Genomic DNA, 13,309 nt, shown 5'->3' with positions numbered 1-13,309 from the left:
CTGCGTATCGTTTTTCACTCTGAGTTTTCTAAACCGGCTTCCTGAAACAGGGCCCTGGACTGGCATTCCCAGAACCTCAGAATTATTGAAAAATCTTGACAGAGAACAGAAAAAAACACGGCAAACATCCGAAGAAGTCCGGAGAACTATTCCTGAAGACGACTTAAAGAAATGACCAGTTCAGGCTGTGTTGAAGAATAAAGGTCATACTAAATATTGACTCGTACAAACACTGTTTTTGCCTTGCATATTGTATTTCCATGCATGTTTGTACTTTTCAATACATTCCGTTGCCTATTTCCCAAATAGAAAATATAAAGAAATGAGAGATCGAAATATCATATATTATCACGAGTACACTGGCCAGTTCTCTGGCACTCAGCACTATCACTGATGAAATCTATCACTAGAAGCAAGCAGTCTCTTTGCAGTGACCTCAGATTGTGCTGATGATATGTGATGCCCCATTTACCTAAAAATAAGTAATTCAAACATATTTGATGTCGTGGGAAGTGATAAGACATCAAATCAAACAGCTGAAAACAGAAAAACAGGCTATGAGCGCTTGTTTCTGAACTGATAGCAGCAGCACTGATATAGCACTGCCCCCCAGTGGGCATTCAAGAAGCTGCAAGTGGCCTATGTAAAATAAGAGATGTTTTTATACAATTATGTTTTCAATTACTGTAAGTATAAACAGGGAAAAAAATCAAATAAAAGAAACCAATAAGATTTAAATCACACCTTTTGAAATACGACTTGTGAATCAGAGAGTTAAAACTGAGCCAAAGGTATCAGCTGGCAAAAGGATTTATGAGAAATTAAATGTCTGGGTGGACCACAGAGCTTTTAAACTAAGTAGCCTCAGGCTTTTCTCTTTGGAGGAACAGACAACAGTAGGCAGATTTATTTTTCATAGAGCATCTTTATAGAAAAACATTTCTTCACATTTTCCAAAAAAAACCAAAAAAAACCATTTTTTTGTCTTTGCACTTATTCTCTTTTTTAGGTTATTTATTTTAAGGTAAGGTCCTTTTTTTTTTTTTTTTTTGTAAGTCTACTAAAGTTGAACATTTTTAACATCCATCTGTGTCAAAGGCTCTTGCTGAGTTGCTGGGGCTTGTAGAAGGTGTCTGTTAGAAAACATGGGCGTTCACAGCTGCAACGTTCATCAGAACCGGCTCCGACCTACACCAAGAAAGAAAAACAAGAACTGTTCCCACTCGGGCAGGAAAAGCTTTCCCACCTGTCAGCCGGGCTCGTTTCCGGCCCACGTTCAGCCTCCAGTCGTCACATCCTTCCACTTCAGCAGCACTCCAGTTTTAGCCTGAAGGCACCTGTGTTAACAGCGCTTTTTGCTTTAGTCGATATGGACTTCAGTTTCTGTTCTATATCCTGCAGTTACCAATTCTAAATCTACAGTCTGTCACACTTCTACAACTACCCAGGCCGCAGCATGACAAGTAGGTCCTACTGTCACCCAGAAACAAACAAAAAGTACTCCAAAAGTTTACTACCAAAAAAAAAAAAAAAAAAAAAAAAAAAAAACTGTAAAAAGAAAAGACAGAAAGGAGATACAGGTGTTATTAACAGCTACTCTGCACATCGCTCTGCTAAGTGTACCACGGGTTCTCTGCTGTGATGATCTACTTCGATACAGTTCACACAAAGAAAGAAAAGCTTTAACACAAATCCCCGAACAAAAATCTGAACTCACAGATCAACCTTAAGTGTTATTTATTTTTAAAATTGCTCCAATTGATTTTTTGTACTTTTGTGAAAGGTTGAGGTCTTAAAGGACCCGTGGTCTAACATTTAGTCTCTGATTTGATCGTCTCTGAAGCGTGTCAGTGGGGAGAGAGAAAAAAAAAAAAAAAAAAAAAAAAAAAACGTGGCTCAGCTTACTCGTCGCTGTAAGAAACAGCTTACTGACTTCTTCAGATTAGTTTCAGAGTCCCTGTGCCAGAGCTAAACTGAAAATATTAGAGCAATATTTCACTGAAATATCCTGAAACGCGTACCTTCACTCAGAAATCGGGGCTGGGAAACAAAAGCAGAGTCTGAAAGTTTGAGGACAAACAGTCAAATCTTTTTCTCTCTCTTTTTTTTTTTTTTTTTTAAACACGTCATAAAGACGAGACCCACAAACTCAGTATGTCTACTCATTAGCTACCTTGCATTATAAATATATAAAGTTTAAAAAAGTGCTTATTAAAAGAAACTATAGTGATGTGATAACTTCCAGCAGTGTCATTCTCATTTTTGTTCTTGACCAGCATTAATACGAAATGTCAGGGAGAGCAAAACGGTCGTCCTTCACAGTCCTCCTCCAACACTGACAAGGATTGTCCACAAAAAAAAAAAAAAAAAAAAAAAAAAAAAAAAAAACCCCAAAGAACTGGTCTCCCATTAACATTCATTCAACGTGTACACAAAGATATACGTTTTTGGAAAAGCATAGTTAATACAAAAGGAGACTTCTCAAACTAAAGAGGAGAGTATTGGCCACTGGTAACACACTGCTGCTGCGACCGACTGGAACACAAGACGACAGGTAAAAATTAAAATAACTAGCAATAATTGCACATAACCTTCGAGAGCCAAGATGTCTGATAAGAGGACTTCACAATAAGATGAGTTGCAGGAGGGGTGTGGCACGCTATGGTTTAAATATACTGGATCTGAGGAGAAAAAGCACATTCAAAGAGGCACAGCTGCAAACAGTGCAGCTCTGTGTCCTTAAAAGTGCCGCTCTCACCCCACGTCACTGGCTGCTCTTCAGATGTCTTCATCCTCTTGTTTCCGGGTCTCTCTGTACCGGCGAAGAGTTTTAATGACGTGCCTCTACATCCTCTTAGGCAATCATGTACTGAGTGATGGCTCTCAGCGCGTACAGCAGCTCCGCCTGCAGCCGGGCCTCCATGATTAGTAAGTTTATGTGTATCTGAGGAGAGAAAAAACTAAACATTAACACCGAGGGCTGATGCTAGTGATAACTAACAGTTTCTGGGAATGTGTTGAGTGGACAGGTTGATGTGACGGGGAATGCGCACATTTGTTGGAGTTATGCTTCTAGTTCAAATCTGTGCTGTAGGGGGCGCCAGTATTACTCCCTGGTTTGAACATGTAAACCATGAGCCACAATGCATTTCATCCTTCTGCACTTTGTCCCTGCTTTCCCATCTAAAAGCTAAAAATCACAAAATATATTTAAAAATCTACACTGCAGATACACCATAACCCTACACCCTGACATCCACCTGCAACATCCTGCAACTTTAATGGCCTGTTCAGTACTCTTGTTTCCAGCTCTTCAGTTGGTTCAGAAAAAAGCTGGCAGAAAAAGTGCTGAACTGACCAGCTTGGAGAGAGAAATCCCAGAGCAATGCAGGCACACCAGTACGAGCATAAAATACCTGAACTGGAAGCTTCTCGGATGAGAGGTGAAACATCTTCAAGAAACTTAAGTCGCTTTCTTTTTAAGCTCCTTAGACCAAGTATAAACCTTTATCAATGTGGCTCGAGTCAATGCAGTTCTTTTCCCACCTGATTTTAGCGTTTCTTGGTTTAGTTTTAGTTGATAATGACCTCAGTTCAAAAGCGAAAGCTCTGCTGATCCTGCCAGATCCTTGTTTTGCTGCATTTGTGCCAAATTAAATATTGCGGCTCTTACTTCTAGCGTCATACGTTGTTTGCAGACATGACAACTTTCTTCGTAACACGAAAAAATAGTCTTACCCGTTCTGAAGTCTTAAGTGGAGTCCATCTCAGCGGACACACTGGAGTTTTGGTGGAGTCCGGAAAACAGGCCACAGCCTTGACGTACAGCTTCAAATCTCGCTCCAGCAACTGGTTCACTTCACCGTAATCGTAATCATCGTAGCTGCGACCAAAAGCAAACACAACTTTAACTATTGAACACACACACAAAAAAGCAGGTTTCTGTACGTCTCTTGTATTTTTTATTTTTATTGTTTCGGCACGAAGTGGCAGCCTCACCGTATTCCTAACACACAGTGGATGTAATTCCAGATCGCCCTCTTCAGGTCGTCACTGTGCAATGAGGAGAGGGTGGCTACGCTCCTGAACCGGTCATCCAGGAGGTGCCCAATGTCAGAATACAATCTGTTGACTAAGGAGAAGCCGTGATCTTCCCAGGAATAGTCCTAGAGGGGGAAAAAAGGGGTCACATGAGTTTTCCTCATTGTGAGCAGTTCTGAAAATTGCAGTCAAATAGAAGAACATAACATTTTTTTCCTCGTGATTGATGCCAAACCTTTAATCTATAGAGCTTAAGTAGTAAATATTTGAAACTACTTTTCAGCATTAGTAATGCTTTTATTTGCTCTACTTTTGTTTTATGATGATCCCCTAAGGCTAGCCCCACCAATCTATGTACCATGCTGTTCTTCATTTTGTGGTTTTTAGAGGCATTCATTTGTAAAATGATCCAAAAGCGTTGCAGAATATGATTTTGTTATGATTCTTCAAGATTTCTCCCAGATATGTACTAAGTCCTATCTCCACACAGAAAGATCCTGGCCAGATGATAGAAACCCAGGCCCTTCTTGCTCTGAGGCAACAGTCAACTGTGTCACCGTGCTGCTTCCCATCAGAGAATTATGCCTTCTGCGATACATTTATTAGCGGACATCACCTTCGCTTTGTTTTCAGTGTTTAGTAACTGCTAAACTACAAGCTTCGGGCTCTTCCTGCCATATGCTTCCTGAGCAGCTGCCTCACAAGCCAGGTCTCTATTGTGGTGGTCCTCAACATCTTTCAGCCACCCCTACAGAGAGGACATGATGCCACTAACAAGCACAAATGGAGGACAAGTTAAATGATGCCATTTGGGGGCAGCTTGAGCTGTGGGATTTAGCTTTTATAGTGAAAGTAGGAAAAAAAAGTAGAGGACTTGGAGAAAAGAGACTCCTAGCTCTCTGTTGTACTGTTTCTTCTCCTGTTAACAAATACAGATTTTCTGGTAATTTACACAAAACTTACATTTCTAAAAGCTCTTATATCTATTTTCATTTTATATTGTGCCTTATGAACTGGACCATGATTAAGAAAACGCATCTAATTAAAATATGAAGGGGAAAAAACTTCAGCTCACATCTTGTTAGTTATTCCTCTCCTGTTGGTCTGTGAGCCAAAGCAGTGTGTTAAAATGTCAAAGAAAGTACTGATTAACTCACTCTGCCTCGGGCTGCCTGATACCAAATTTACATGTTAATTTGGCTACCAGCATCTCAAAGTGCTTCAGACTGTGGCACAGATGCACTTCAGCAGTGGAGAGTAATAAAACTGTGCTAATGTCTTTAATAGACACCAGCCAGACAATCGGAAACTCAGAACAAAAAACAAAACCCTACACATAATCACACTGACACGTTCACTGCTATAAAGACACTCACCTGAACTCTGAACACTTGGAAGTGGTCCTCCTCCTTGCGCGCAAACTCCTGATAGCAAAAGTCAGGGTCTGTGATAAAACGCGAAGGATCTGCGAGGCATATCATCTCCTCCTCCTCCTCCGTGTCTTTAAAAGAAATGATGAAAGCAAAGGAGATGATGAGGCTAAGTAAGGAGTGGTAAACGCTCAGGTTTCACACTGTGCGACTTCACTAATGCTCGAAGAGTGAGTGGGAATGTCTCGGTGGTGTTACCTGTCTGCTGGAGTGTTTGCTTTTCACGCTCTTCCTGGGACTTCTGGATCCTCTCCTTCAGACACGTCACATCACCACTTGAGTCCAGAGACTGTCGATAAAAAAAAAAAAAAAAGTATCTCATCAAGTTTGATATATTAAAGCAACTGCTAAGGGTACAGAAATAATCTAATTGTGTATGCAACATCAGAAAATATCCAACTGAATTTGATGATATTTATCAAAGGAAAAATACTGAACAAATTAATCGGTCATTTTACACTATTAAACATTTTTTCCAATCCTTATTATATGATGTAAGGCCAGTGAAATAAAAAAAATACACTCCTAAAATACATTTTCATCTGGTAAAACTGGTGATATTTACTTTGGCTATCTTGGCCTTTTTCTTCTTATTCCTTTCCACAAGCACCAGTGGGTTGAGTGATACCAGTATTGCACATATTGGTCCCTTTTTTAAAGCTATTCTAACTATTTATGAACTAATTTCAGTTTATAGCTTCAGATATGTATATAAGTATATTTTTACCCGTCGTCGTGTTATGTGTTCGGAGGGAGTGGCGAGGGACTGAGGCACATTGGTGTTGCCGTTGGCAGCGTCACAGGGGCAGAAGGTTGGCGGAGTACCGTTGGGAGATTTGGAGGAGAGAGGGACAAAGTCTGCGTCTGTGTCGCATCCAAACACAAAGCTGCAGAGGGAGTGGCAGTGGGCCAGGATCACCACGGCCTGCACCAGCTCAGCCAGTGACCAGCACTGCTCGCCCGCCTTCAGCAGCGTCTGGAGAGCAGAGGCAAAAACAAACACACATTTAGAACGAGGAAATGAAATAAAGCAAAGCATCAAAGTATTTTTTTTTTTTTTTTTTTTAAATACTTATGTAAATGTTACATTTTATCCATGGTCTGTCTTTGCTGTACCTGGATATGCGAGCAGGCGGTGAGCCAGGGTTGGTGGGCCAGCACTTTGTTAATGTTGTCAAGGAGCCGAAGGCGAAGGGGTGCCACCTCCAAACCCTGCAACCACTTGGGATCCCCGCCCACCCTCAGAAAATGCGCTGAGTGCAGGTACACCAGGTAGTTGCAGTGATGACGTGCTGCAGCCTGTTAGTCACAGGAACAAAGATGAAAACTCAAAAAAAAAAAAAAAAAAAAAAAAGCTTTGTGTATGTTTGGCTGCATGATGACAGCTGGTGAGGGGTTTGGATGTATCCTAGAGAGAAAAGCCAGGTCACTAACCATGATGGCGATGTAATGGCGGTATGGCAGCGGCAGGGGGCCATCCATGTGCAGGATGTAATGCTGTGTGCGCAGGAAGCTCTCCAGGTACTGAGGGTGAGACGCCATCTGCTGGGACACGGCATCTACACTCCCCCTGCTGACCAGCAGTGACACTCGCTCCTTCTCACCATTCACCATCATCTGCAGAAACAGTGACAAGGACGAGAAAGACTGTTGGTTTCTGGAAGAGGGACCTTAAAACCATATTGTACCATAAGATATAGTTCTCCCATTTTGTGGGAAATAGCTATAATGGCTGAAACAAAGTGCTGACAGAAGAAAAAAAAAATGAGAACATTAATGGCTGTGAAAAATCTTAAAATTATGCTGGATGAAGCTGCTCTGAACTACACCACTGTAAATCCAAAATCTTTGGCTCTTTGGTGGAGTTTGGACGTCACTAAAGAGCGACTTTGACATTTTACAGACAAAGCAATCAGTTAATCCACAATGGGAACACATTTTATTATTTAAAACTGGCAATAAATAAATATATGGGACAAAAAATAAAAATAATTCAGTAACCCGAGGATGACTTTCTTTTGGAGTAATCGTTAGATCTGTAGGAAAAAACAGGCTAGACTTCTGTGTCCGTGACATGGACCGAACTTGTTTTACCCCCCCATAAATCAGCTGAAAGAAAAACAGCCTTGGGAAAACAGCAGTGATACAGGCGCCACTGGCAAGTGAGCGCATTCCTTGCATTATTCCTTCTCCAAATAAAACAAGCAAACAACAGTAGCTCAGCTGAGAGCTCGTCAGACAAACAGACACCATGGCAGGTTGGCTGCAGCAGGGCCAGATGCTTCCTAGTTCAACACCACTTCATTATTATCAAACACAGAAGCAGCACTGTGGATTTTTTTTTTTTTCTTCCAAAGGTACTTCTACTTCTGTGAAATGAAAATGGACAGCAGCCTGCTAAAACTACAGGGGGAAAAAAAACACCCATGTTTTCCTTAGAAAAGGGGATTTACATGCTGGGAGGAAGCACAGACGAAGCAACTAATGTGAAAGTTGAGCTTAAGAGGCCTTGAAGAGGGAAGCTCATGAGCAGCAGCAGCAGCAAAGAAATTCATAAGCCCTAACAGACAAACAAGGGAGCGACTGGGCTCAGGAGCCAGAGGCCAAGAGAAACAGACCCATGCGGAGAGGGGAGCTGGATCGCCCTCATGGGCACAGCCTCTGTCACCATCTTACAATCGGTTCTAGGAAAAGGTGTTTGGGAACTCAGCCATGAGCAGGAATCAGCTCCACCGTATGTGAAACCCGAGTGTGGACGGCACTCATCAAAGCCAAATGTTTCACTCCAGTTTGGCAAAGACTTCTCCCTTTAACAGCTGAACGTCTGTCAAGGATTACTACTGTCCTGTCAAATCACAGACGCCTCAGCTTATGTCACAGATAGTCGTAGCAAATGGCGACTAGAAGGACTCGCTGCTTAATTTTAGCCTTGTACAGATCTTTGGTATTCAGCTCCATGTGGTATTTCACTTCTCCCTGCAGTCGACCAGGGTTTCCTCCTGATCCTGAAGGAGGCTCCACCTCTTGACCTATTATAGACTCCATGCTCAGATCTTAAAAAACATGTCAAGACAGCACAGATTTAACAAACGTCACACTGAGACTGACTTATTTGTATAAACTACGAGTTATTTTAACTCTAAGGAGAATGCAAGGGAATAAAATGAGCTGGCAGTGAATAACGCAAGCTTAGATGCAAACCCTGACCCTCATTTATCTGTCATCATACATGAGAAATGGTTTGAATGGGAATGTAGAGTGCACAGGTGCCTGCCAATCAAAACCTGACAAGAGCACATTCACAAGAGTAGGTCTGATTAGTATGCTGAGCTGCAGAATCTAGGTTACAGCTCCATCAAAGCACTAACTGGCTCGATGGGGCCTGCACCAGTCAAATAATTAACATGTAAGGAGATCTGCGCCTGTTTTTTTTTCCTAGTCTTTTCATTCCGGCATGAAATGGACTCCAACATAGATCGATCATACTTTTAGGCAAATACAAAAAACAATGACCAAGCTGTGCAAGCACAGAAAACTTCTTTATAGGACTAATTATTTTCCAAGTAATTTTGCTGGACAATATAAAAGATGTACTGTTGTGACTTTTTGAAATATTGCCAACTCAGTGAACAGATAAAGTACCCACTGGGGACACTCAAGTTGCTAAAATTACTGTTTTATATTATTATGCACTAGTACCTGCGATGAAAGAGGAATCCTGCCTCAAGTGTATACCCTTCTCCCTCACAGTTCATATTACATAAATCAGATATAAGAAAGTGAGACACCATTTCATCAGGAACAAGCTGGAAAGGGCTCAGGATGGGTTAGGATTATGATGGAGGAGAGCACAGAGGCTACAAAATAACTTTCCACCAAGAAAGGAGCTGTGGCTGCTGCCATTTGGAAGTTTTTCAGTATATTACAAAAAACCCCAAAAACAAAATCTTGTTCTGACCCCTCAGACTGTGCACGAGGCTCAGCAAGCTCAGCCACACCACAGACAGTATAAAATAGGAATGTAAGGCAGCCGATTGTTTGGTGTTTTAAAACCAGGTTATATGAGCAGGAGACTGACTGTGGCAGCAAACCTCACAATTTCTCAATCACAACTTGTCAACCAATGAACATATCCTGGATTATCCTTTTAACACTTAAAATGACCAAAATTTATAAAACAGCTCTAATGATTTAGAGGGTCCAAGGGCTGTTTTCCAATCCATTTCTATAGGACCGTTAATCTTTTTACAACACTGTCAGCTGTGAGAAAGAATGCACTGGCTTCTCGTTTTAGAGCCTGAAGCCATCTCCATGTTTGTGTATCTCCACCTGTCTATGCTAGGGTGTGATTTTATATTTTAAATACTCCCATGAGAAAAATAAGCAACTGTAAACATATATAAAAGGGAAAGTATTTCAAATCAGAGATGGGTATGGTTAACAGTTAAACACCAGTCTACAATCCCATCAACATTATGACAAACCCTCGGCAAAATAGGAAACTAACCCTGAAAATGGCACTGACACTCACCCTGCTGATGCATCTTTTCTCGGTGTGATTACTTCAGCTAAAAAGGTTACCGTTAGAGAAGTCAAAGCCAAAATTAAGGACTTGTGCAAAGAACTAAAAACCCACAGTGCTAAGCAGTATTGTCAAATTTTAGCAAACACCCTGCATTCGTCATCACACAGATAAATACTGACAACACTCATAGAAACACACAGAAATCAGAAAAAGCAACCCTCTAATTGTCATATTCTGTTAATTTTCAAATCTGAAGTAAAATAAGCAACAAACCTACTCTTTTAGAGACTGAGGAGATGGGATTTGCCATCACATAATCAAAGAGGAAATTGGTATTTTGCAAATTTTCAAACATGTCTGGACAAATACAAGGTAATAAGTCAAACTGAAACAGGAACTACAGTGGATGTGAAGGCATTCAGAAAGCAGGAAATGACACATCCTACAGGTTTATGGTGTCTGTTGAGGACACAGAAGCAGAAATCAAATAGAAAACAAAGAGTTTACAGTATGCTCATCAATACATTTCATTTCAAAAAATCCTAAATTTTGCTATTTTTTCATGCCCTAGCTCTGTCTTGAAAGTGATCTATCTTTATCCAAACTAATCAACATTTTCTGATTTATATGCGCTGTGGGAAAAGCTTTAGGCAGATGTATTATTGTCCCAATACCCAGCTTTATTGTTATTGCCTGATAACAACCCAGAGAAGCTGCACATAGCTTTGACAAGGCGATATACTCCTTACTGGCCACCCACATGAACAAACAAAAAAAAAAAAAAAAAAAAAAAAAAAAAAAAAAAAATTGCACTGAAAGAAGAGAGAAAAAAGGGTAAGTAAGGGTGGGTGGTCATATAAAGCAGCATCATGTCTGCAACTGTGTATGCTATTACAAAGCATATTGTGGTTTCACATGTACACTCGGAAGCCTATCAATTCAGCTTACAGTACACGCAGAAACAAAGCAATTTTTTGTAGTCAAAAACAGGCCTGAGGGGGTGACATTAGAGCGTTGCTGTATTCAAATCACAAGATGCAGTCAAACTTGTGGCTTGCCTGCAAAATATTAACATAAACAACCCACAGTAGGGCCTGTTGTGAAAGAAAAAGATTCACAGGTGCAGATCATTTGACATTCAAAAGAAATCTCCTTTTTCCTCAACACGGGAGAGGACAGATAATTTGTGTATTGATCAGAGAGGACTACGGATGAAATGAAAAACAGGGATGACGTCACCGAGAGGAGGAAAGGTAAAGGGAGACAAAGACAGGCTTTGATAGCTGGCTGACAAACAAGCAAGGCTAGGAAGGAGAGCGCTGGACTAAGATGACACACAAAGAGAGGAAAATTACACCAGCAGCCGCTTCAGTGTGTTGGTGCGTGGTGGGCTGCAGGAGGGGGCTGCTGCAGATATAGGAGAAGGACATTCAATCTGCATTCCTTACTGAGTCTGGGAGGGGTTCAACCTCATCATGCGCCCACCTTTATCACCAGAAGAAGCAGCTTGGGGGGGTGGGGAGGTGTTGCTCTTGCAACCTGAACTTGGGGAGTAGTGCAAAACAAACCAGCTGCAGCCAAGATTGGAAAAGGAGAAGGAAGGGAAAGAAGCTGGAGCTTCACATACAACACAACCAAGATAAACAAAACACTGCTGCAGGATGATTGGGGGGGGGGGAACAAAGGCAAGCATACATACTGCACATGAATGATGGGACCAGAGCAAGGACACTGTAGGGGTAGAAAAGACTTTCCCTGATAATTAGGTCTCACAAACAAGCAAAAGGTTTAAGGTTATCAAATCAAAAGGCAAATGCACGGCCAGTATATATTGCTTATCGTTTGTCTCCAGTTGCAGCAAATTTATGTAAAAGTATAGCAGCAGTAAAAAAAAAAGCAAAAAACAAACAAACAAAAAAAAGCAACGCATATTAGTCTTTAAACACAAAGTAGCTGCTCACATTCCTGCTTGTTTTGTTCCATTTCTGGACCTCTAATCTGCAGCAAATACGTCTCTTTCGGGCTACAACTTGGGACAGCGCCCCCTTTTTGTTGTGAAGTGGAAAAACACCGGCAGAGGAGAAAAACAACTTTGATTGGCAGTCCAGTTGAAGCCAGCAAAAAACAGCACAATAAAAAAAAAAGTTGCCAACATTTAGAGGCACCGCAAGCGACAAAACCCGCACAATGCCCGTCAATCCTTGAGGATTAGGTATGTCTACACGCTGAATGTGTCCTGCAAAACCCGTGCTTGTGTGTTATTTAGGAGTAAATATATGGTGCTGCATTACTTCACAGCCACTTCTCTCCCCAAACCTTCAGATGATGTCATCGTCACCTGCAGCTTTCTCCTCACACTGCACCGTCTTATCGGGCTCTTAGTGCACGGACACATTAATAATCCGCAAAAGCGACGCCAAATTTAACACAAATATTAAAAGGAAGCGTTTAAATCTTCTCCCTCCTGTGGCAGAACAAAGGCAGAGCCGTCATCTCGCAGTTTGTGCGGTTAGGGTAATGTGTTCGGGCCTGGTTTTATTTACAGAAAAAAACCCAAAAAGAGAAACAGGTAAATTTGTAGCTTTAATCGGTCAAAATTAAGCGTTAAAACAGCGAGAAAGCGCTGCAAGCTTTACGTGACGCTTTAACGGCTGGAGATGGAAACCGAGCTCAGTGCGGTCCTAACCCCCATATTCAACCACTAAAACCCCACTTCTCCGCCGTCAAAATGTCATCTAAGTCAAACTAGTTTTCTTTGTGAACTGTTAAGCGTTAGCGAGCTACAACGTAAGTTTGCTGCGACTGTTTTTTTCCCTTTCCTTTTTTTTTGGTCGCTAATGTTAGCCAACCGTTCGTTAAAAACTTTGAAAAACAGTTAAATGCAAGCTAGCCGTCGTCTATCACCTCGTTTTAAGCTTTAAAAGGCATTGAGAGTGAATTCAAGAGCTGCCAAAAAAAGGAGATGTTTTCTTTGATATAAATGATCCCTTAGGCAAATGAATGAACGCTACTGAGTTAGCCGCTATTAGCTTCAATTGTCCTAAAACTAACTTACCCCCCTCCCCCTTCTCTGTCGAAATTCAGCTAACCTTATAACCTACCTGTTTCTGGACTCGCTGGCACTGGGTTCTCAGGGGGTACTCCATTTTATTCGTACAGAAGATCATTTTCCAAAAAAGTGTGCTATTTCATGGATGCGGCTACGTCCTTTCTTGGTGCTTTACCAGCTAGCTAACAAAGGCAGAGAGCCTCTGCTGGCTTCTGTCAGTCTGTAGCTGCAGACCGGACTGAGACGAAAACCTTCCTGCAGCTG

At 41.4% G+C, this 13,309-nt stretch overlaps 1 protein-coding gene across 2 annotated transcripts; it reads right to left on the bottom strand.

Moving 5' to 3' along the window:
• Nucleotides 1–1,010: 1,010 nt before the first annotated feature.
• On the bottom strand, nucleotides 1,011–13,309 carry sesn4 (sestrin 4). 2 transcript variants are annotated; one of them, XM_085427127.1, is made up of 10 exons: nucleotides 13,098–13,309; nucleotides 6,906–7,088; nucleotides 6,588–6,770; nucleotides 6,199–6,447; nucleotides 5,670–5,760; nucleotides 5,418–5,542; nucleotides 4,000–4,166; nucleotides 3,739–3,883; nucleotides 2,877–2,944; nucleotides 1,011–2,640 (listed from the first exon to the last, which is right to left on the bottom strand). In XM_085427127.1, the coding sequence occupies exons 1-10, from the start codon at nucleotides 13,161–13,163 to the stop codon at nucleotides 2,571–2,573; spliced, it is 1,347 nt and encodes a 448-aa protein (XP_085283253.1). In that variant the 5' UTR covers nucleotides 13,164–13,309; the 3' UTR covers nucleotides 1,011–2,570. The 2 variants fall into 2 exon arrangements, with proteins under 2 accessions (XP_085283253.1, XP_085283252.1); XM_085427126.1 differs by having other exon boundaries at nucleotides 1,011–2,944; nucleotides 13,098–13,305.

This window comes from Rhamphochromis longiceps, linkage group LG2 (assembly GCF_057381845.1).
Source record: "Rhamphochromis longiceps isolate RC_006_pf linkage group LG2, R_longiceps_female_GT1.1, whole genome shotgun sequence".
NCBI classification, from domain to species: Eukaryota; Metazoa; Chordata; class Actinopteri; order Cichliformes; family Cichlidae; genus Rhamphochromis; species Rhamphochromis longiceps.
The sequence above is the reverse complement of the archived record's forward strand: the minus strand, read 5'-3'. Positions and strand labels throughout refer to the sequence as shown.